The 25,872-nt window shown below is 40.0% G+C and overlaps 2 protein-coding genes across 2 annotated transcripts; one reads left to right on the top strand and one right to left on the bottom strand.

Annotated features, from left to right (window-relative positions):
* Positions 1 to 673: 673 nt before the first annotated feature.
* On the bottom strand, positions 674 to 15,626 carry LOC145990149 (uncharacterized). The gene is made up of 2 exons (XM_083125815.1): positions 15,392 to 15,626; positions 674 to 1,523 (listed from the first exon to the last, which is right to left on the bottom strand). The coding sequence occupies exons 1-2, from the start codon at positions 15,543 to 15,545 to the stop codon at positions 961 to 963; spliced, it is 717 nt and encodes a 238-aa protein (XP_082981941.1). The 5' UTR covers positions 15,546 to 15,626; the 3' UTR covers positions 674 to 960.
* Positions 15,627 to 23,383: 7,757 nt separating this feature from the next.
* On the top strand, positions 23,384 to 23,788 carry LOC145990375 (protein GVQW3-like). Its single transcript, XM_083126072.1, has one exon. It carries the CDS (start codon positions 23,384 to 23,386, stop codon positions 23,786 to 23,788), a length of 405 nt encoding a protein of 134 aa, XP_082982198.1.
* Positions 23,789 to 25,872: the final 2,084 nt, after the last annotated feature.

The following is a 25,872-nucleotide window of genomic DNA, read 5'->3' as shown; positions in this document are numbered from 1 at the left end:
GTTTATATTGTACTACAGAGAGTAATAGAAGAATGAACGCTTCTATAAATCACAAAAAATGTACAGATAGCCTCTGGCCGGCTAGTGGTCAGCGTAACATGCTTCTAAGCCTGAGGTCGCAGGTTCGAATCCTGGTAAAGACATGGAGTCATCTTCATCGTCACTATTAACCCAAGAGGTAGAAAAGATGTGCAAGGGCTAGCGCTAGGAGTAAAAAAAAAAAAAAACATTCTACGATCACGTAGATATCTAACTATGTGTTGAGCAACCTGTTTGAAGGAAGCGACATTTTTGTTATTTAAGGTTAAATAGTAAAAAAAATCCTATTTGGATACGGTTCTAGGATAAGGCTGAAAAGGTACCTTTACTGCCAAAATGTCCATAAATTGGATACTTGGAAAAAAAATAGGGAGTGTTTCGAAACTTTTAGGGCGGTATTCGGGTGTGTATAAGTTGAATAGAGTTAGGAGGCATTATATAGCCTATTTCTACAACTGTGTACATATGGACATGATTGATTTATTTGATTTAATTTACTTCACTTTTTGTGCCACTTTTGCTAATTTGCAAAGATGGGGATGAGTGATGACATGATGAAATTGATGAATGGACACTCACAAACATCCATGCCCAGGCCGGGATTCGAATCCGGGACCCCTGGCGTCGTAGCACACTTATAGATATGATAAATTCGATTCGACAACTGATCGTAAAATAAAAATATTCTTTGTTGATTTCAATATTACAATATATTACTGTATAATCTAGCTTTAAAAAAAAACTTGCTGTTCGCTGAAATAATATTTAGTGTATTTTTTGGTTAAATATTTTGCATTGCAACCGACTTACCAAATTGGTTTATAAAGTCAAATAGCACAGTTACATATAAGCATTTCTATTGTCGATTTTATTTTTCTTGAACACAATGTTTGAATTTGGTCGCGGACGTACGGTTCAAGACTATTCGCCATGCTGAAACATTTGAACATGTTGTTTGTACGCAATGTTAACTTCTCTTTCTATCCTTTCACGTAAATCTAATTTCTCCAGCAATGTCAAAGGTTCTATGAAAGGCAGAAGGCTCACAAGGAAATTGTAATCAGGATTCTGAAGCAAGTTTTTGTCAAATTCTGCAGTCTCTCGAAATATTCGCACTCTTTTTTCCTCCGTCGCCTCTCCATTGTCTTCTCGTAATTTTATCTTCACTTGCGCCTGTCCACCAGGTGTCACCACTGGCGTTGACAGCGATGAGAGAACAGAAGAAGACGGACTAGCTGATTGTCTTGTATATTCGCACTCTTCAGGTGTGCCATCTGAATCTTGTAGAGTTGATCGATAGGCTATGGCAGGCAGCAGGCTGTCTTCTAATGGCGATGAGAGTATTACGTCCTTGACGAACAGCATCATATCAAAGAATTCCCAAGTTGACTTCCAATTCGTGCCATCTTTACTTGATATCATTTTTATTAATTCTTTCCGCATTTTTGCTCTGAGATGCTTCCATTTCCCTTTCAACACGCGAGCTGAAATAAAAAGAAACGCAAGTTATCGTGGGTGTTGCATTTACATTACAGAAAGCAGTAACTTGTGTTCATATATCTGAATGTTCCAGAGAAGGTGGTGTGAGCATTTTTGTTTTCTATCTATTTGTATTATGTTTTCATTTCATTTCCTTATTTAGGTTTATAATGGCTGAGTTCTGGTATAGGCCTTATCTTACACTCAACCATTTTTACAATGTGGAAGAAGCAGATCTATTACGAGTAGAATTATAAAATATAAAAGTGTTCAATCAAATATAGGTTTGGACCAATAACATTCGTAAATATAATATAGTCACTCATACACACACACACCACTACACATAATAAAAGATTTTAAAAACATTGAAATATACCAGTTTTCCTTATCTTATTTGCAGTGAAGCGTTACGACTACAAAATATAGGAGGTAGGAAGTGACCTTCACATACATTAAGGCACACAGCAATCAACAAATCCCAAGGCTTAGTAGATATTTACGCAAATCAAACTAGAACACGCGAATACATAATCCTACAATGACTACCTTAAATAGGATAGCTCCTCAGGTAAAGTTAAAAATACAAAGCAATGGGACGACTGGTGTGCGGACGACTGGTGTGCACACGAAGTCCAAAACACAAACGCCTACAAGTGGTACGCACAATTCCGCACCAAATAACCTTGGTAGCAGTCAATGGAACTACCTCGGGCAGTGATAGTGCTCACCTTGAGAATGCGTACGGGTCGTTACTAGTGAATCAACATTTGGCACGGCTACAAGCGGTATCTACAACTTCCTGTCAATGTGGAACCCACCCAAACAATACCGCATCTGTTTCTCCAATGTCCCTTGCGACAAGACCATCGCGAATGAATCGTTATGCAAAACCTTACTCCGAATAGGTGTCCCATTTCGGGTGTCAATCCCAACCCTGATAAGCAATACCTGGACATGAATCATGTGGACACTGCACGTCGGAAACACAATATGTCCATGTAAACAACAGACAGGCCACAAGTGTAACATATCCACCAGGATAAGTTCCACAGTACAAATCACGAGTGAAAGTGAAAATGCATCTCACATGTGCCGTAAGAAAAAACGACATCGGAGACAAAGAAGACACAGATAAAAATTAGCAGTGACGATGGCTAGAAACCGCAAAGGACAGGCGGTATGAGCCAATAGTAAACAACAACAAAATATGTCGCCAGTCTGGTGACCCACGTCATGCAGGAAATTGCCAGTGGGGGGCATTTCAATGACGTCTTGTAAAGTTACAGACTAGTACGTGTGTTGTTAGAGTTTGCTGTAAGTTCACTTCATGCACAAATAGGCTAATCGAGACTGAATCTACAGTTTAAAGTGGGATCCGAACCAATGTGTGCCGGTATCGAACCCGGGACCCCCTTGATACAAGACGACGTTATCACTACGCCATCAGGAAGGCTAATTAATGTTCATACTCACTAAAGGACCTTTCTGACCTGTAGAAAGCTATTCAAACAATAGCATCAGGTTTATGTCTTCGTACATTACTTTGAAAATCTTTCCACAAACTCTGTTCCACTGCTAGCATTCCATTGACAGCATTTTTTTGATACCATCCAACAGTTGAAGTTTGTATAATCACAATTGAGCGGGATGTTAATCCATGCCAAGTTTGATGTATCCTTTAAATTCAATCAAAGTTTGGACTGGAACTACGGGAAAATGTACATAAGAAATAGTCTTCGCACGCAAGGGTTTCTTAGAACGGGCGAAGGAGGGAGGTTAGCTATTTATATCTTCCTCGTATGTTTTCTCTGCTTGGCTCTACCATTCCCTCTTTCAACTCGTGTCTTAACCAATGGCGTATCTAGGAAGTCCGTATCCCCCAAATTAACTTTGAATATGTTAAGATTATTTGAATTTTGCGAGGATATTGCATAAGTTGTTGTTCAACTAATGCAACGTAAAGAAATATGACAATAAAAGCGGAATTGATAGAATGTATCTCGCAGTTTCTTGTTTATCAAAAAATTAAATGTGCTACAACATTATGTAAAACCTCAAAATTCAGTAGAGCCCAGACCCGTATCCAAGGGGGGCAGGGGGCATGCCCATCCCCCTTCGAGCCATGAAATATTTAATTTGAACGTATAAAAACCTACAAAAATTACGTTGATGTTTTTTCAAATTTTTGCATAAATTTCGATTTTGTCCTTGCACAAATGAATAGGTTGTTTCTGGACAGATGCAGGCTCTAGAAGTCTGCAGTCTGCAATATTGGGCTATTTTAGTTCTATAACCATTGATGCAAGTCTATTCCATTTAATCCATGTCCCGACCTTTTCACCTCGACTCGGTCACAAATGTTTCACATAATTAGAATAGAGGGGAATTTTCTATACTCTTTACATTATGGAAGAAAGGTTCCTCAATGACTGCAATACAAAACCAACCACCATATAAGGAGCATCGGCTCTCCACCCGCACCGCAAGGTCTGTGATCCCTTTCCGCCACCACTGAGCCAAAGGATAAAAAACTGCGTTTTCTTTCTCCGACATCAGCGCTTTTCAGCAACTGATGTCCATTCTGCCACTGAATGGATTAGGGTTAATTAATATTATGTAAATAGGAGAATCCACTTCACAGCAGAATTGTTGCTAGATTTTTGGGGCAAAAAATTGTCTGAAGTACTTTTAACATGTATAAACTTATTGTTATTTGTCCAAAACGCTCAAGAAATTAAGTACATTATTATTTACGAAATTCTGTCAATCGAAATTCATTTTACTGCGACTTTTCTTCTTTTCTACTTGTAATTGTCTTGAACATAAATACACAGTGGAGTGACCGTACAACAGACAACTTTCACAGTGTGTAGAAGACATCAAGGCCAAAAAATTCGATGCTATGAGCCGTTGATAATGGCATTTTCTAACCCACATGCATGCATTCCCATTTAATAGCTTCTTGGTTGCCACTGGTATTTATTTTTACTGTCGAATAAGATTCTAAAAGCGAAAATACACCATAGAAACAATATTATGCCAGCAGACACACTGCCACGGTGAAGTCACTTAGCCGTTTCCTTCAGATAATTTATTTACAGGGTTCGCACTGACTCCAAAGTCCTGGGCAACTGGAGGAGTCAGGAAAGCAAGACTAGGACTGAAGTCATTGGAAACATATGATTTCTCAAAAAAGCTTTCAAAACCTTGAAAAGTCTGGGGAATTAAATGATTTTTGCTTCGCAGAATTTGTAACCGGAAACACGTTTTGTTTTATCTTCCCAAAATCTTCTTTTTGGGTAATATTGGTCAAAAAAGGTTTTCATTTTATTTTTCATTTATTTCCAAAAATGTTCAAGAAACGTGATCCATTCCATTAACTTACAAAGTTGAAGTGTAACTCTTAGTTTTTAGCATGTTAAATCATTACACAGTTATGCAAAATACCTGAACAAGTCAGAGACTGCAAAATGGGTGTGAAACCTCATCAACCCCACACACATACGTTGCTTTTCGTAGGCTATTTGAATTGCTTGCATTATGCACACATTTTTTCGCTCTCTGACAGAAACAAATGTCAGCGTCAACTGCAAATATTTGTCACTTAGTTGCATAGATTTAGGTTAGAAAATGCTGTTTTTCAACATTTCATAACAAAATGAGCAAATTTCTCTACCACCCTCTCCTATACCCACACACACACACACACACACACACACACACACATATATATATATATATATATATATATATATATATATATATACACACACACTGTGTGTGTGAAAAAAGGTAAAGTGCTCCCCTGTGCTTAGCACCACGCCATGAAGGCGTATAGGGGGGTGTGGGGGTAACGCCCCACACTTTCTTGATCCGGTCGTGAGTGGGGGTGATGTGATCAGCGTCACGCCCCTGACCGCCTTTACCCCCCAGGGTTTCCCCCAGGTATCCATGTTATTCGACGCTGGGTGGGCGCCGGGGCCGCTTCCAATTAGAAAAGTTCCCGGATTTGAACCGGCCGGGAATCGAACCCGGGACATTTAGCATGGTAGTCAGACGCTTTACCGACTGCCCCCCCCCTCAAAAAAATCCTTGGTACGGGCCTGGTAGAGCCGGCGGTAGAAAATGATTGTTCTGGAAGATATTTGTGTGCAGAAATTAATGTGATCTATATATACAACGCGGATCCAAATACACTTACTTAAGTGCTTATTTATTGAATTCCTTGGGAAAAATTTTACTTGGACACAACTGCCCCCCCCCCCCCCTGCTTTTGTCCCTTTTGACCAGTACTTTATACAGTGTTTGCACAGATGCAACTGATCCACCCAGCGCTGTAGCGCAGTTTCCTGGGCCCTCTGCAGAAAATTGAACCACCTTGTCAACTCAAGCTAAAAATATCTGAATTAATCTGAAATACGTAACAGGTGTGGATTATGTGGCAAATTTGTCTCAGTTCCTATTTGAATATGAAAAGGCTTGGGGCCCCCTTTGAAAATTTGGTGAGATGGGAAGTTACATTTTAAATACCACGCATAAAACTAGTATTGGTGGTAAAAGTTCAGGAATTAAAAAGTTTTATTGGTTATTGTGTCGCAGTGGCGGCGATTAGGATCCAAGACTGGGAGGGCAGTTTACTTTCCCTTGGTAGATAAAGTTAAGCATAGTGCGGAGACAAAAGTGGCAAAAGGTGGGGGGGGGGGCAACTGCCCTCACGCCCCACCTAATCGCCGACAGTCATTGTGCGGCAATAAAAAAACAGACTGGTCGAGCAACTGAATCTTCCTACTGGATTCATAACTATATACAATTTCAATTTTCCTTTATTAAAGGGCGAGGTTCAGCCTGTGGCTGTTCTACCACCTAACCCCGATGGATACATATACATACTAAATACATTTTACCTACTAAATGTTTGTACAATAACAAACAAGGAAGAAAGAGAGAAACATAAAGAAGACACAAAAAGAACAAATACAAAATTGAGAACAAAGGCTCGTCTACACACTAAAAATAATAATAATAATAAAAAGATTGAAAACAAATACACAAGGATACACAAATTAATTGACACAATTGTGCTTGGTGTGATATGGTTAAGAATAATACAAATTAATATTAATGTTATGTGTAAAAAACATATAAATGTTCTTAATATGCGAGAAAGGACAAAATATTGTTAAGGGTTGGCAACATGTAAGGGGAAAAGTAAACAAGCAAAATGAAGATGAAAATACTTGTTATTAGGAAGTTGGTTCAGATATGCGAGCTATTATTCGTGAGTGCTGGAACACAGATATTGTTCATTTAACAATAGAGTTTTTAGTTTGTCTTTGAAGTTGTTGCGATTAGTGAGGGACGTCATGGAAGGAGGAAGTTCATTCCACGCTCTTGCAGCTGAATACGTAAATGATGATTCGAAAAGCACTAGTGTGTGCTTTGGAAGTTCAAGTTTCGATTTTCCCCTTGTTTTGTAATCATGTATTTCCCTTCTGAATTTTAATTTCTGGAAAAGGTTTCTAGGTGTTTTGGTTTGTAAAATATTATGAATAAAACAACACAGATGTAATTTTCGGCGTCTGGTCATGTTCAACATTTTGTTTGCGTTTAGGGTTGGGAGGATATGATCGTATTTTCTTATATGGTACACGAAACGGAAACATGAATTTTGGACTTTCTGGATTTTGGTTTTGTTTCGAACGGATAGATTTGGTCCGAAAATTACGTCGCAGTAGTCCAGTAAAGGAAAGATAAGTGATTGGATTAGTCTCATTTTAATCTCTGTTTTTAGGCATTCTTTAAAGCTGTACAGCGATCTTAGCACGGCGTAAGCTTTTTTAATTTGTTCTTGTACATGAATATCCCAGTTAAGGTGTTCATCGAAAATGACGCCTAGATTTTTCACATTTGTTGAATAAGGGATTATAGATGTGTCTAGTTTGATGCATATCTCGTTAGGATTTATCAGAGAGAGACTATTTCGGGAACCAATAAGAGAGAAAGTTGATTTTTGTGGGTTTATTTTTAGACCGTTACTTTTACACCAGGTATTTATGTTCGATAAATCATCATTGAGCAAAGCTAAGGCTGCATCTGGCGATTTCGGTGGAAAAGGAATTTGTAGTTGAGTGTCATCTGCGTAAAAATGAACTTTACTGTGATTGATTACGGTAGGTAAGTCGGCTGTGAAAATGGTATAGAGGAGAGGGGCTAGAATGGATCCCTGTGGGACACCAGTTTCCAATGGCAGGGTGCGAGAGAGAGGGGGCGTGGCAGCGTTTATGAATACTCTCTGTTGTCTGTTGTTCAGATACGATCTAAACCATCGGAGAGCGGGAGGTGAAAAATTGTAGTATTTTAATTTGCTCAAGAGCAGGTCATGATGGACACTGTCAAAGGCTTTAGTGAGATCCAGTAATACTAACGCTACTGCCATTCTCTTGTCGACTGATCGTAATAAATCGTCAGTTACTTTAAGTAAAGCCGTTGCCGTGCTGTGTGAGGGACGGAAACCGGATTGACATTTCGGAAGCAGATCCAGGTCGTTAACGTGTTTGCGAGTTTGCTTGTTAACAATTCTTTCAGTGATTTTGGAAAATATAGGTAAGAGACTTATTGGTCGAAGGTCATTCAGGGACGTTATTACTTTTTTCTTTGGTATCGGAACAACACGTGCTGTCTTCCAGCTGGTCGGGTATTGTCCAGTCCGGAATGAGAAATTTACGATGTGCGTCAGAGGACGTAAGATGTGCGGTAATAACAGTTTAATCATTTTTTTTTTAATACTCTAAAGATTCCGACAAACGGTATATCTACATATAAAGGTGGGAAATGAGGAATTTCTTTCCTATTTGAGGCGATCTGCAAGCATTTCAGAGGGCCTACAGGTTAAGTTTCCAGGGCCCCTGTGATTGAGCCAGTATGCCCCTGCTTATTATCGCAGACATCGTCTTATGATATGTTACTGGGAACCCACTCGACCACATTCCACATAAAAATATAAAACAGTCGAAGTTTTTTGTGGTGCCCTTTGACTCGTACAATACAGTATCTAACTAAGTTGATATGTATTTTAAGTTCACCGACAAGAAAAAATAAATCGGGCGTGTCTATTTAGTGCTCACCTGAGCGAGTTCAAATTTTGTCATTGTTGACGTGCATTTTGTCTATTTCGTAAATCGTTTCTGGAGCGAATTTAAAATACCGGAAGTATCTTCAATTCCTTTAAAAATCTGCATACTCACTAATTTTGGCCTCGTGATCACGAATCTGCAGTTAAAATTTGGCGGTCGCGTCTAGAAATTGCAAAATAAGTCGAAAAAAGTGAGTCCGTGAACGGAGTAAACACCCTTGATTTATGAAGAAAACAACTATTTTTTGCAATGATTAGCGTTTCAAAACTATGTTTACGATTACCCTTAATTTTAACTATGCTTGCCTAACCTAACCTAACCTTACCGTGAATGGTTCGTGGGGCAAACATGTTTTCCACCTTTACGCAAGATGCCATTTTCTCACATGCAAACCAACGCTCCATGCAACGGGTCTCACTTATTGGACAACACTTGAGCAACATTGTGTTATGACTAGAGCTAGGAATTTTAGGTGCTGCACCTTAAATTTTTTTGTGTGAAAATGGGTAAAAAAGTGACTCATCCCCAAAATAAGCATGTATTGAACTCTACTCATGGTGTTTCGTTGCACCTTTTTGCACCTTTTTCACAATCTCAGAACCTTTTCCACCTTTTTCACATTCTCAGCACCTTTTGCACCTTTTCGCCCATTTTGCATCTTCATCATTTTTTTAATACAACTCACGCGCTGTTTAACCCCACCCACATTCAAGGCACGGCTTCCTGGCACGCGATTCTTGTTTACCGCACAACAATGAATCGGCTTTCTTCAGTTCTTTGACGTTAATGTAGTAAGCGTGCGGACCTTAAACAGTGCCAACAATGACCCATTACAATTGCTAGAAGTTGTGCTCTTTTTGTCCTATACTGTATTGTTTACAAATTGTTGTAGGAAAGCTGTTTTATCTTCGTTTCCTTCTCCTGTCTCAGCGACTTGAATCATATATGTATGCACTGCTCACAATAAATTTTACATATGAAAATTAGCACCTTTTTTGTACAAAAATTGGCACCTTTTTTGCACCTTTATTGGCAAATTTTTGCACCTAAAATTCCTAGCTCTGCTTATGACTACGTCAGAACACAGGTAGCAAGACCGTTGTGCGGAAAGGAAGACGTCTTCATATCAGAAAACATGGTTTCCATGTTAGTGTATGGATAATCATAGAGGTAATTGAAAAGGTTATTTTGCAATTTCTAGACGTGACCGCCAATTTTTAACTGCAGATTCGTGATTACGAGGCCAAAATTAGTGAGTATGCCGAATTAGAAAGCAAATGGAGATACTTCTGGTATTGTAAATTCATACCTCGTTTCTTTTTTAATAACCGACACTATCGGTTGGAGTTGTGAAATTCTATAAAATTTCATGAGGTTAGAGAGATCAATGTGGGGCCCCTACACCTTGCGGCGGCTGCTACGCCACTGGATCCACCCTTTCAGGTTTGATTTGTAAGTTATAGTTGCTGTGACTTCCATTCTTCTTTTTTGGGGTGTATTTTTCTCTCATTCGCAGACTATACATGTCTAAATTCGTTCCCAATCAGAGAAAGAAAATGTCCTTCTACCTTAGAAAATATACCTAGGTAGATTTCTTTAATTACTCATCGAAAATTTTCTGCATTGGGAACTAATTTCGAGGAGGATTGTATAGTCAAGAACACCTCTAGGTTGTCATCGTCTTGTTGAAAGTCAACAACCTAGAATTGTCCACGACTGTGCCGAGAGGGTTAGAGAAACGTCGACCCTAGGGGTGAGGGTAGGGAAATAATAATCCGTCGCGCAACAGCCCATGAAGGGCCTAGGCATACCTACCGACTGCCGGTCTCCCTCCCACGCTTTCCTTCGTCACCTCTAAGCATGGAGATCTTCAACCAGTAGTGGAATAGTCGGGGGGTCAGCCCGACGTATCCCCAGCCGTTATAGCAGGTCTCCGTGACCGGATTACGCTCACTCACTCGGAGCTCCCCAAATTCCTCACGATGGTGGGTTGCCACCAGCCCTATACGTAGGCCGAATAAATTCCGACCAGAGCCGGATTCGAACCTACGCCGTCCCGCAGCGAACGATGGTTCAACCAAAATGCTCCTCTTTGTTGAATTGTAAGTTGTAAGCAGTGATGTGCGTCTATGCGTAAACAACGATAGTCTACATTCTACACATAGACTATTTTATACACGTACATTACGTAATCTATGTAAACAACATGGCGAAAGGTGATAACTAAAGCCCGGATTTCTATGTAATTACATATTTTTTCCTTTATATGTACAAGCGTGGAATTAAAATATATTGACGAATTACGTCAGTAGAGATGTCACAGTGAAGTTTTATATTACATATTTTTACATATTTTACTAAATGTTACATATTCCTAAGATATGAAATATTTTTTACATAAAACAGTCCTTAAGAGGAATATCCAATGAACTTTTGGCTTACTAGTTAAAAAAGTATCTTCTCACTTCCCCTCCCCATTTCCAGGTCTAAAAAAATATAGTAACTTAAATGTGCGATTTGCCTTCGTTGTACATACATAGCAGTTCGTTGATTTGCCGCATCGTAACAATTACATCAAGATTCGACAGTGTTTCAGTTTCCAGTTTGTAACATGGAGCGGCAAGCAACACACAGCGAACGAAGAGAACCAACAATGGAAGGCGGCAAGTACAACGCGGAGAGGCACTTACCTTTCATCCGTACATTGTTGTGATCGTTTTGATTTTTGCAGCCGGCGGGGACAAATCTTGAATGAAGTATTGTTAATTCAACCGTAGAATTTTGTATATATATTTCGTCACCTTTTCATTTTAACCATTGGAGTTTTAAGAAGAGCTTGCCTCAGTATTTAAACAGTGTTTTAGCTGTAGAAAGCTGGAATGGCTCTGCCTACCTCCTCGTTATCTCAAAAGTTGTGATCTTGGATAACAGTCGATGATGCATTTACTACGGATGGTAAAGTTATTTTTTGTCGAGTGTGCGATAAAAAAGTTGGGTGCACTATGAAGTCTCAATTAGATCAACATGTTCGCACTTCGCTTCATGTGAAAAACAAACAACTACGGAGTAAAAAGAAGCAAGTTTTACTAACCCAGATGCAAGAGGATTCTTCATTCAGTGTGTTTTACAAGGAAATGTGCGAAGCAATGATTGCAGCAAACATCCCTTGGTATAAAATTCAAGTACCAAAGTTCCGGGATTTTCTGGAAAAATATTGTGGCCGTAACCTTCCTGATGAGTCAACCCTTCGAAAGCGATATCTTCAACATTCCTAGAAAGAAACTTTAGAATCAATTAGGGCAGAAGTAGGCAGTTCCTATGTGTGGATTTCCATCGACGAAACAACTGATGCTTTGGGACGGTATGTAAGTAATTTCATTGTTGGAACGCTAATTGCTGATTCTCCATCTACACCACATCTCATTGCATGCAAAGTTCTAGAGCGTACTAATCATTCCACCATAGCACGATTTGTGAATGACAGTCTTAAATTGTTGTATCCGGATGGCGTACAAGAAGAGAGAGTTCTTCTCATGTTCACAGACAGTGCGTCATACATGTTAAAAGCTGCTACGGCACTTAAAGTGTTTTATCCTAACTTGATCCACTTTACTTGCTTGGCACATGCTCTCCAACGCATTGCTGAGGAGGTGAGAGGCAATTTCCCGTAAGTCAACCAACTTCTTTCTTCCACGAAAAAGGTGTTTCTGAAGGCACCACAACGTGTGCAAGTTTACAAGGAACAATTGCCAGGTGTACCACTTCCTCCGGAACCTATTCTTACTAGATGGGGCACTTGGATCTGGGCAAGTAAGTTTTACAACGAACATTTTGAAGAAGTGAAATCTGTGCTTGACTCATTTTTGGCGGACTCAGCTGTATCGGTACGCACTGCTCAAAATCTCTTCAAGGACACCAAACTTGCTTGCGATATGGCATACATAAACAGCAATTTTGGTTGGATTGATACAAGCATAAAAAAACTTGAAACTGTTGGGCTTCCTCTCCTGGAAGCCATGGATATATATATGAGGATGCAAGAAAGAAACTGTCTGCTGTTGGAGGAGATGTGGGAAAGAAAGCTCGAAGAAAATTTGATGCAGTGACTGAATGAAACCCAGGTTACGTCAGCTTATTTACAGTGAGCCGCATTCTCAATGGTGAAACAGTTAACCCTCCCAATGATATTTCTACCGACCACATTCACCTCCTGAAGTACGCTCCGGTTACTTCTTGTGACGTGGAGAGAAGTTTCTCTGCGTACAAGAACATATTATCTGATCGGCGACAAACATTTACTTCTGAACATTTGGAAATGTACCTGGTAACATATTGTAAGTTAAATAATTAAATACAGTGCCTGCCCCAAGATCAAAGGTAACCTGAATTTTTGTAAGTGCTTTTTGAGTGAAAAATTTGGGCAACGAAAATTTACTACTGAACATTTTGAATGGTACCTGGTGACATTGTATATTAAATATTGAATATATTCAAATTGTGGTTAATATTTTTGCTCTATAAGAACATAAAAAATACTTAATGTAAGCATTGTAATATTGTAACTTCAATTTTTGTAAGTCTTTTTGAAATAAACATATCCCTTTGTGAGGAAAAAATGTAACAAAAATAGGAAGTAACGTTTGGAATAAATATTTATAGTACATATTTCATTATGAATTTACATATTTTTTACATATTTCAGACATTTTTATTACATATTTATGTACATATTTTAGGGTTGATATTACATAAAAATCCGGGCTTTAGTGATAACTTAGCAAAGGGCGCCGTGGAAGTAAAAACAAAATTATACTGCGTATCAGTTGCTGTTGTGTGAGGAGAACTTTTCGTACTCTTTCTTCCAAATTCGAACAATTTCTCGCCTAGGAAAAATCTAATGTAGGAAATATTCTAGTGTCTTATGGGAAAAAGACCACTGTTGCCTCACGACTGCCATCTGTTGTTGTTTTTTGCATACTATTTATCTACTTCCATAGTTGATAATAGAAAATAAGATAAATTATGTTGTAAATAGGATTCTTTTCATTTCGTTAGAAATCAATATAGTTGAAAATGTCACTTTCCTTTCTTGAAACCCTTGCAAATTATTTTTAATGCACTTTAGATTGTCTACGTAAACTACAACCCAATGTAATCTACGTGTAGATTACGTGTAGACAACGCATGTAGACGTAAACTTATAGTCTACGACACATCACTGGTTGTAAGCGAAGCTAAATATATACTTATGAGATAAATGCAAAATACCTTGCTTTTGTTCTTTAAAAATTCTATTATCCATAAATTGCTTAATAATTGTGACACACTATATTTTATTCAATTCGAGCACCATTCTTGAATAACAAGTTTACAAACGATGAGGAAAAAACGAAAGCAACATTTTGCAGCGTACGTACATGACATGCGCACCTGTACGTTCCGTTCCCATACTGCATCGCGCGGGTTATACGACGTGACCGAAGGTTGGCTCTGATTGGCGTACAGAACCGTGACAGGGAAATGGAACATGTTCTAGTTGGCTATCAAATTGGAAAATAAATATACTCCCACTTTACCAATTCGTCGAACATTAAAGGTGTTACAGAACATTTATCAATGTGAGTTTGAATCAGTGGCGTAGCAATGCGGGGGGGGGGGGGGCTATGTTCTCTTTCTGTGATCCTGAAATTTTATATAATCCCAGAAATTCAGCAGTTACTGTCGCTTATTAAAAAAAAATGGATTTACGAAACAGATAGTTGGTTCCAGTAACATATCATATGAAGACGTCTGCAATTATAAGCAGTGGTGTGTTGTCTCAGCCAGAGGAGCCCAGGGGCAATTTTCCCTCTGCTCTTGGGTCCATTAGCCCTAATTCCGCCACGCAGGGTATACAACGTATACAGTGCTCAAAGTGCTCCAATCGGCATTTCATTGAGTGACATATTTTCAGTGAATAAAGTCCAGCCGCTGCTTAATTTTCCATCTCTCAAAACTTGGGTCCGCCTCTATTTCTTAGCAGCAGATTGCAATTGACCCTTTGATATTAGGTCACCATCGACAATGGAGAGAGAGGTCCAGTTCAACACCCGTAACTGAAGTGATAAGTTTGCTTATAACTCACTACTAACGTAATGTGAGCGGCTCTTACGTTTAATATTGGCCTGACATAGCCAGACGATGGTTTTTGTGGGCTGAAGGTGCATTCACCTCTAAGTCCAAAAAAGGAGTGTTTACTATCCTTTAAAGAATTTCCCCAAACAGTATTTTTTTTTAAAATATATGTGTATTATATGTAACCTAAAATGTTTCGAACAAAATATACAAAGATAACGAACAAATAGTTGGCTGTGTGAAGCCTCCACCCTCCTTAAAAAAAATCCTGGCTGTGCCACCGCGTTAAAGTAAGAGAAAATATTTCTAATTTCTTCATCCAGTAATTTATCAGAGATTCAGACCACGCTGATTTAGTTTTGACAAACTACTAAACTGATATATAGCCTGGTCGATGACAAACAATGGGAAGGAAGGGCTAAAGTTAATTCATTTTACAACTTGGGGGAGGGGGGTATGCTAACTATTGTGCGTCCGTCCCACTCTGGCATCATCTCGATGTTTCTTTCTTCCACTGGGGGGGGGGGATATTTTACTTGCAGGGGGCCCCCAGAGAACTGCGCTACGCCACTGGATTGAATAAATAAATATATGTATAAATGTAAATGTAAACTTTAACTTACGGTTCCCTTTCATAGTATCTGCAATCTCATGCCACTGCTTCTCTATCCAGCTGGTGTTCTTGTGATTTGGATCTGCATCATTCCAAATGGCTGGCCTGGACTCTACCTCGCTAATTAATAATACTCGATCTCGCTTAGAAATATTTGGAGACATTTTGCAGCGCAAGGTTCGCCTGGCCACGAGTGTCGTCTCCCCACAGCTACAACGAGAGGGGAGAACGAATCAAGCGCCGCCACCTGCAGTCGTGGCATAGGTGGCGTGGCGGGTGGCAGCTGAGAGGCGTCTCTGCAGTGTTGCCAGTCGTACTGATGTATACCTAGATATCCTCAGTGTGCTGTTGCCAAGATAAATGTTTGAGAAAATGGTACTCATGCAATGTATCCGTCTTTATGTATATTAATTGTGACTATTGCTTGTATACAATACTAACTCTAGGATATTTCGAAATTCTAAACCCAAAGGTTATTCCTGTAGCAACATAAGTCTTACATCCGCCACTATTCCTGGGCAAGATTATTCCATTCTTGACCATCCTTCGCTTCAGGTACATCTAAAGGCCGAATCACGTGGAACTGGATTTCCAATACCAATGTAGGAATGGCCAAGTTGATGCTGGACTGGCTCTGGGTGAAAATCATGGCCGCCGGGCTGGATGCTTGACTGACTTGGAACAGTCAATCAGAGCGATTTACATAGTTGAACAAAATATATTTTTTTATGAATGAATCCTGCGAATCTCATGTATGAATAAATATATATACATAACCGAGTTCATTACAGTACTCATTAATTCAGCGGCGTATACTCTGGGTCACCTAGGTAATCGGAGATGACCCGACAATAATTTTAAAAAAAGTTGTTTTTTATTTCTTCGCAATATTCTTCCGAACCAATCTTTGATTCGCATATTTCTTTACTTACAGCGCGCGAATGTTTTTCAAACGTTTGCCGCTGAATGTCCGAGAGGCTCTCAGCCACTTTCTCCAGCTGGTGGAATCTGGTGACGTCAGGGTGAGATTCCACCGGCTCCCTTTAAATCCCTTGACTGGAGGGGAAGGAAACACTGCTTCTCAGGCGCGGTTATTCCGTGGCAAGGGTAAGCTTCTTCTGGAGAGAGTCCATCGGTCGCGCTCTCCACCCCAGAGCCTTTGCCGTTCCCTCGGCTGGCAGCACCCTCTTCTGCCGTGCCATTCTTCCCCGGTAGCCTTTCTATCGTAGGAGCTGTGTTGTTTACGACAGGGAAATTTCTCAGGAAACAGAATTCTGGGTTCGCAAATTACATGATGAAAAGGAAAGTAGAGAAAATACATCTGAAAGTGCGCGAGAAACAGGGAAATGTGAACAACATTTGCGAACCAATTCTATGTTAATTCTCATTTTACATTTGCTTCTGTCTTCCTGATATCTGCTATTTCAACAGATATTGTCATAGGAAAAAAAAAAGCTTTAATATTGAAGATGACGGTAATTAAATAAATTAAAATTTTAACTAGAAATTCAAGAAATTACACCGACCTCTGTGGCGGAGTGGTTGCCACAGCTCCCTACGACGTCAGAGCTCCAGGGTTCGAATACGGGGCTGGGCATGGGTGCTCTTTGTAAATGTCCCTTCATCAATTTCATATCATCACTCGTAGTGATTAGCCAAAAGTGGCAGAAAAGCGACGTCGAATAACAATTTAATAAATCAATTAATGAAGTAATTAAACTATTTATATGCTTACTTTTATTCATTTTTGTATTTTAAAATGCGTGATTACTTTCTTTGTAGCCTTCAAAACCAGTGAGAGTATTTCTTTCACAGAAATGAATAATTTTTAAAAGGGAAAGCTATCAGAAATAAATTATATATATACGTACACATATATTAGGTAATTTAAGTTGCTTCTCCCCCTCTCTAGATTAATAATGATCATAATGATAAAAGATGTTTGAATGTATAAAATATATAAACAAAAAACGCTAGGATTCCAACTTATAGAACCTCGCGCATCACAGGGAATATGGAGTCTGTGTCAAGCAGTAAGGAACCACAATAGAAGATTGGCGCAGGGAATTGAATGCGTGTTGTAGCGATTCGAGAATTTAATATTTGTTTAGCTGTTAGTGGTTTAGTATTCGTGCTAGTGCTGTGTTTAAAGTTAAAGGCAATGGATATAATATAATATTTTCGTGTGAAAATATTTGGAACGGGATCTTTTCCGGAGAAATTGCAAATAGTTAATGTAGGTAGGCCAGTAGAATCTCTTGTACCACAGGTCTTGAACTCAAACTTCCGTGTATAAAAACAAAAATCAGGAATGCACGAGTAACTGGGTACTGGGGTAACTTGAATGTTACACTTCAATTAATATTGAGGGTTTTTATTTCACTACCGAATTCCTTTCATATTCTTTGTTACAGGTTTTTTCTTATAGATTTATTATATTATCTTGTTTTATTGTTTGAAATTCTAAACGTAGATTAACTGCAAGTGCAATCACAACAATTATTCGACAGTGGTCGCAACAATAAGGTAACATTTTTCACACATACATTTTAAAATCCTGTATGAATGTTGAGGTAAATTTGCAGGGAGACTTCAGGAGTGGGTGGATGAATCAAGTGTCTGAGATTACCCACTAGTTAAAACCAGGATACGCCACTGCATCAATTACCATATTTTCTTTCCAGTCTTCAACCAAGCTGGCCGTGGTATACTGGTCTCTGGGCTGCCATCTATCGTCTCTCTCCGCAACTACGTCCTTTATCTTGTGTTTAAGGGGTCAGGATATTGAATATATGTACTTAAAGGAATATATGCATATATAGAGGGTGTTTCAAAATTCTTTCAACAACGCTTGGGTGCTGGTAGATATCATAAAAACAAGTAACTTTTCCCTATAAAGGTTACCTCGAAAACGCTTAGTTTCTGCGCTATAAACGCTTAAATTCTATCCTGTACGTATGCAACCCAACACAGCAAACGCTTGCTCTGACATAACTACCAGGGGCACGTGGCAGGGTTGCCACTAGAGTTCCTCGTTAAAAGAGACGACTTGAAAACAACAACTTGCGAGCCTTGCCTGAGCAAAATCCAAAACATTAATGATACTTACGATGTTGTAAGAAACATTGACAGTATTTATAAACTGACCAAGACAAATAATGGGCAGACTGAAATTCAAGATTACTCATTCTAAAATATCTCCATAATTGTTTGAATGATTTGGTTTATTTTAATTCGCTTTTCTGCCACCTTTGGCAAATCGCGAAGATGAGGATGATATGATAGAAGTAAAGAAAAAAGTAAAGTGCTCCCCTGTGCATAGCACCACACCATGAAGGCGTATAATGTTAATTGTAATAACATTACAGTCTGCGTGCTCGAAACGAGGCAGCAAACACATCATGTTTACATTTGTTCGTTCGTGGATTTCCCCTATCTCACGTGTCCCTTGCAATTGTTGATATTGCATGATACACGAAACACTCCGTGGTGATGTGGTTAGCACAGCTCGCTACGGCGCCGGGTATCTCGGGTTTAAATCCTGGCCTAGATATTGGTGTCATTTGTTATTTCATCATATCATCCTCATCTTCGCGATTAGCCAAAGGTGTCAGAAAAGCGAATTAAAATAAACCAAATCAATCAAACAATTATGGAGATATTTTAGAATGAGTAATCTTGAATTTCAGTCTGCCCATTATTTGTCTTGGTCAGTTTATAAATACTGTCAATGCTTCTTACAACATCGTAAGTATCATTAATGTTTTGGATTTTGCTCAGGCAAGACTCCCAAGTTGTTGTTTTCAAGTCGTCTCTCTTAACGAGGAACGCTAGTGGCAACCCTGCCACGAGCCCCTGGTAGTTATGTCAGAGGAGGCGTTTTCTGTGTTGGGTTGCATACGTACAGGATAGATTTTAAGGGCTTATAGCGCAGAAACTAAGCGCTTTCGAGGTAAACTTTATAGGGAAAAGTTACTTGTTTTTATGATATCTACCAGCACCCAAGCGTTGTTGGAAGAGTTTTGCGACACACTGTATATATATATATATATATGTGTGTGTGTGTGTGTGTGTGTGTGGAAAGGTAGGTGTCTTTCCAAGCTTAGGCATTCTTGATTCCGCCTCTGTTACATAGGAAGGTAACAATACATATGTGTTTCCTTCAAAATACTATTCGCGTCAGTTGTGAAAGTAAAATAACAGTATCACAGTAGGAAATTTAGACATACGCGCTATTTATTTAAAACCATAATAATTAGTAGACTCTTCACTCAACAAATAGAATGTCCCCCTCAATCATTTATATAGCTGTATTGGTCGAATGTTTTTCTTCTTTAAGCTGCCTTGAATAAATAGTCGAACGTCTATTGTCTTTCTTCTTCTTCTATGTTCTTCCTACTTCAGCTGGTAAGTGTGCTTCTCAATTCTGATTTGTAGTTCTATGGTATTAACGATGGATTTAGAGACGGTTTCTAATTCTGTCGGGAACTGATCACACTATCGTTAACTAAGGAAGCTAAGTCTTGCGACAGGTTAACTTTGCAGCAAGTTTTATGTATTAATCCACGCGAGAACGGCTCTTAGCGTCTCCCGTGCCAATCTTGCCTCAACCGTCGAGCTGATCATGTCACAAGCAGCGAGAAAATCGGCAGTATTGCAGCGGAACTAATATTCTGCGCGCACGTTTGAGTCTATATGTGTGAAATGTTGCTGCAAACTTAACCTGTCGCGGGGTTTAGAAGTCGATCGAGAAGTGAGGACGTACCTAACTGCCGTGTGAGACTGGCTTAAATATTGTCTATTCCGTTTTCGTCTTAGGCAAGAGCCAATCAATAACAGTAAAACGTAATATTCGAATTCAGCACCCCAAATCTATTTTACATCTACGCTTGTCGCGTAACGAGGATAAGAGATAGAACCAGTGGCGGCGATTAGGGGGTGTGGGGGGGCAGTTGCCATACCCTTTTGCCCCCGCACTATGCTAAGTATATCTACCAAAATGTCCTTGGCCCTCTCCCAGTTTTGGGACATTGCACCCCCTCATCCCCAGTTTTGGAATGTAATCGCCGCCACTGGATAGAGCCATTACTACTCACTTACTGCCTATGACGAAGTTTCAACGCACTTAACGAGCACTTCTTCTTTACTATTGTATTCAGTTCTGTTGTCGAACAGAAATTTCTTATAAGAATATTCAAATAAAGCGCATTAAAAGGTGCACTAGATTTTTTAAAAAATATAACCTGGCAACACTGAGCCACGAAGTGCTACAAGCGCTAGTCAGGTAAGCAGGAGGCAGAGGTTGCTTCCTGCAAACCCAGCACCTGGATCTTGGATGCAAACCGGATGCGCTGCACCTTGTCTGATTCGAAACCCACATCGCAGTGTATCCAACTTTATAACCTCTTTGCTTTTGTGTTTCGAGTCTTGTCTTATCTATAACAGAATACACACCACACAGCATGTCAGTGCAGAAAATTTTCGTTTTTCTGTTTGACGTCTTGTTCCGACGATACGAACCTTCGAGAAACTCAGTTCTATCCTTAATGAACATTAAACAACGCAACACATTGCCACTAATTGATTTATTCTGTACTTATTATTGAGGCTGTGTCCAAAAGGTACAAAGTACATACTTGAAGTACAGTCTTGACGGAAGTGACGTCAGCTAGTGCAGTTCGAAAGCGCCAAGCAAACGAGTGTACAAGACCAGAGGACGCAGCACACTTGCGATCTGTGCTTGCTTTTCATTTGTTAAAAAAATGGACGTCTGAAGTCAATCAGCTGGTAGTTGTAGTTCTTCCATTGTGTGGAAATGTAAGTAAACAAGTTTTTAAAATACTATGTAATTTTATTTATTGGTTTTATTCATATATGCGTGGTTTCTTTCTTCTATAGTGAGAAGGTGTTTAAAAGTGAGAAAACAATTTCTTTTCCCGCGATCGTAAACCATGTTGCGGAATGTGTGAAATTTAATTTGAAAGAGCAAATTTCTTTCATATTTCTATAATTAATAACGTGCTGTGTTATATAAACTGCACGCCGAGTCATGTGTGTGTTGTTCACGGAAAACAAGAGTGGCACATACAGTCGATGTTTGATAATTTTAGTTTCGAAGCAACTTTTGTTGCATTCCTCACTTGTGTTGGCGCTGCAGTCGAAGTGCAGTTCGAAAGCTTTCCGCTTCCAGGCTTCAAGACCGCACTGCGAGTATGCTCTCGAAGTATGCTCGCTTCAAGTATGGTCTTGCAGCTTTCGGACACAGCCAAAGAAACTATATGCCTATCTATAAATAATCTGATAGATATTCGCTTGGCATGTCTGAAGAAGTGGCATATACCACACTTTTATATCAAAGGCATAACCTCCCAAAAATGTTTTGGCGACGCCCGTGATTATTACATGTGGCCCGACCCTGTGGCCGAGTGGTTAGCACATCGCGCTGCGACGCCAAGGGTCCCGGGTTCGAATCCCGGTCGGGCTTGGTTGTTTGTGAATGTCCATTCATCTATTTCATCACTCATCCCCATCTTCGCAAATTAGCCAAGAGGCACAAAACGCGAAGTAAAATAAACTAAATCAAAAGATTATTACATGTGCATTTAAAAACGTGCTAAAGTATGTTTCTCTAAAGTTGGCGGCTTTATTGATTTATCAGAAATCCGACATCGGCGTTTTGTGGTTCATCGCACCCTTGCCCTGCAACTCTCCCACCCCTTTTCTTTACGAACTGGCGTGACGTATTTCCGGTTTGTACTGCAATCGTTTGAAAAAGCTTGCAGCATGTCTTTAACCTGAAAGGTATGCAGAACTGTAGGCGAGATCGATACGAATATTGCATGCATCGAAGAGAAAGGTTGAATAACTTTTCATAGATATTGGCTGTCAAGTCACGTGATAGTTCCATTGATTTATGTCTGCAATTTATAACCTTAGATTTCTTTTAAACGGAAAGGGTAATATTTAGTCTGTATCTTTTTTAAAGTTCATCCTTTATTACACCACATTTCTAGGTTCGAATCCTGGCCTGGGCAAGGATGCTCGTTGTGAGTGTCCCTTCGTCAATTTCATCTTCATGGTTAGCCAAAATTGGCAGAAATGCGAAGTAAAATAAACTAAATCAATCAACGAATGGTGAATTGGTGAGACAAATAATAACAAGGTAATACCAATGTCTTGGTCTAGATTCGAACCTAGGACCTCTTGCTTTGGAGGACGAGACGATAACCACAACACACAGAGGACAGTTTAACTTCAAAGGTAAAGGTAATGCATAGGAGAGGTACAATTTCTCAGGAAGTAGTACAGTAATTTAATTTCGCTATTGATAACTCACGTCTGGTTCTCACTGTAATGGTATCGCACGACACATCAAAGTTGAAAACTCTGCCATTACACCTATTCTTCACCAACTGTAACAACGGAGTTTGTGTAAACAAAACCGCGTGACTTCTAAGAAATAGTTGCTTTCCTGATTTGATAATTCGGTTCTTGTCCATAAATGTATAGTCGCTTGTACAACCCAGAATACGACTCCACAACTTAACATAGCGGCTACGTTGAGTGGTATGACCTTACCATATGTACGTACTACATTCCTAGGCGCAACATTCCTGTGCAGCTACAATTGGAATAACCAATATGATTTCTCACAAGCCACGTGCATTTGTTTACATTGACATTATTCTTACACCGAACAGAGAATAATCTAATATATAAAAATTGATGTACAAGGTGCGTCTGTAAAGTTCGGTGAATGATCCCATATTTGAAAAACCGCGCTGGTTAGGATGACGCGCCCGCTCATGCGCATTGAGAGACATGTCAACAAGCGCCCCCTATCGTGCAAATCACCGAAGTGAAGCAGTGGTGCACGCTGCGACCAAGCTAACGGAGTGAGTGTGCGTACTCGTGTTATTGCAACATGGAGCGCAAAATGGAGCAACGCGATAGCATGAAGTTTTGCTTCAAATTGGGCAATACGGCGACGGAGACTCATTGAATGTTAGTGCAAGTGTACGGTGTTGAAGCAGTGAGTAAAAAGTGTGTGTTTGAGTGGTTTAAACGCTTTAGAGACGGAAAGGAAGTTGTCGAGGATAAGCCGCATTCGGGTCGAATGTCAACAAGCTCAATCCCAGACAACATCGAACGAGTGCGACGGATGCTTGCGAATGATCGGCGACTGTCGTTGAGAATGATCGCAGAAGAGTTGCAGATAAGCAAAGACAGTGTACGCACTATTGTTCACGAATATTTGAAAAAGGGAAAGATTTGTGCCCGGTTTGTACCACACACGCTGACAGACGAGCAGAAGCAAACTCGGATGGAAACGTCTGGAGATGTCATCGACATGTCTGACCGGAATCCCCAGTTTTTGGAAACCATCATTACTGGAGATGAAACCTAGTGCTACCAATACGATCCGTAGACCAAGCGACAGTCAATGGCATGGTGTTCATAGTCTTCCCCGCCTCCCAAAAAAAGTGAGCTGACAAAATCCAAGATTAAGACGATGTTGTTCGCCTTTTTCGACAGCAAGGGCTTGATCCATCATGAATTTCTACCCGCCGGTCAAACTGTCAACGCGGAAGTTTACGAGGGAGTTTTGAAACGGCTGTTGCAACGCATCCGGCGGGTTCTGCCAAAACTGTACCGGAGTGGACAGTGGACTTTCCTCCACGACAACGCCCGTCCGCACACTGCGATCCGCGTGGTCAACTTTCTCGCTCAACGCCAGGTGACACCCTCCGTATTCTCCAGATTTGGCGCCGGCAGACTTCTTTTTGTTTCCTCGCCTTAAATTAGCCCTGAAAGGCGTCTGCTTCGCAGACGTTGCAGATATCCAACAACGCATGACCACGGTGCTTCGAGCGATTCCACACGAAGCGTTTGCTGCCAGTTTCCAACAGCTTTACAACCGATGTCAGACGTGTGTTGTAGCTAATGGTGATTACTTTGAAGACGAGTAAAGGTATTTTGTTTGTAACTCTTGTTTCCTTTATTTTCTGAGACCATTCACCGAACTTTTCAGACGCACCTTGTATGTGTGTGTATGTGCGTGTGTGTTTGTTCCGGCATAACTCTCGAACGCGTGGACCGATTTCAACCAAACTTGGAACACATATGATTTGCAACCTGGAAAGAAATACTGTGGGGGTAAGACACCCCTGGCACCCATGGGGGTAGGGGTTGGGAGGGGTGACATGTAAAAATAATCGAAAACGACCGACATTAGTGTGGAATCAATAGTTTTCGGGGTCGCTAAGATGAATAGTGACACTCCCAATGCCGTTCAACTTCAAGACACCCCTGGCACCCCTAGGGGTGGGGGTGGGAAGGGGGTGACATGTAAACATAATCGAAAACGACTGATATTAGTGCGGAATCCATAGTTTTCTGGTTCGTTAAAATGAATAGTGACACTACCAATGCCGTTCAACTTCAAGACACCCCTGGCACCCCTAGGGGTGGGGATGGGAAGGGGTTACGTAAAAATAATCGAAAACGACTGATATTAGTGTGGAATCCATAGTTTTCGGGGTCGCTAAGATTAGGGCTACCATATTTTGAAATGCTAAAAAGAGGACATTTTCTTCGAAAGCCACACACCCCATCAATTTATTCACAAACACGAAAACATTACATAAACCACACAATTTATCACCATTAAATAAAATATTATTCTCCATGATATTACTTACTTTACTTCATGCACTTCACTTAGCACTTACTTTATCTTCATGTTCACTGCCAGGTTTCGTGAAAAACTGAGTCAATTTTGTAGATGAAGCTTCACCTCTGATGGCTCTTTTGTGCTTTTCGCACTCCACGTGTGGTTGCAAGTCTAGCCCTCCTTTGTTTGCAACAGACACATACGTACCGGGTTTACAAACATACACTCGCCTTCAAAATCGTCTCTACCACGTCTAAAACATGAATACTTTTCTTGTAACTCATTAGTAAACTTGCACTTTCTTTTAGGCATATTAGTAGCTTACACCGTGTTCGTAAACTCTAACCACAGATTACTCCAACTTCCACTTCGAAACACGAACAAACGAATGACGCGGAAATCACATCGACCGGAACTTGAAACTGTAACAACAAACGACTAACGCTTAGCGCATCGTCCAGTACTTCCAACATCAGACGTTTAATGATTCGAAAAGTTGTAACTTCGTGATCTCTGACCTATGATGATTGGATAAAAGTAAAACCCGGACATTTTAACAGAAAGTAAAAACCCGCCCGGACGCAAATTTCAGGGTCCGAAAAGAGGACATGTCCGGGAAAACCAGGACGTATGGTAGCCCTAGCTAAGATGAATAGTGACACTATTAATCCCGTTTAACTACAAGTTCATTTTACACTATAGTTAGTTCATTATTTTCCTGTCTAATAAAAGATATGGATAAATGAATACCAGGGCAACGCCGGGCAATCAGCTAGTTGTAAATAACTCCTATCTCGATAGTGGAATCATAAATCCGC

Source organism: Lepisma saccharinum, chromosome 7 (genome assembly GCF_977018435.1).
Source record: "Lepisma saccharinum chromosome 7, izLepSacc3.1, whole genome shotgun sequence".
Lineage (NCBI taxonomy): Eukaryota > Metazoa > Arthropoda > Insecta > Zygentoma > Lepismatidae > Lepisma > Lepisma saccharinum.
The sequence above is the reverse complement of the archived record's forward strand: the minus strand, read 5'-3'. Positions and strand labels throughout refer to the sequence as shown.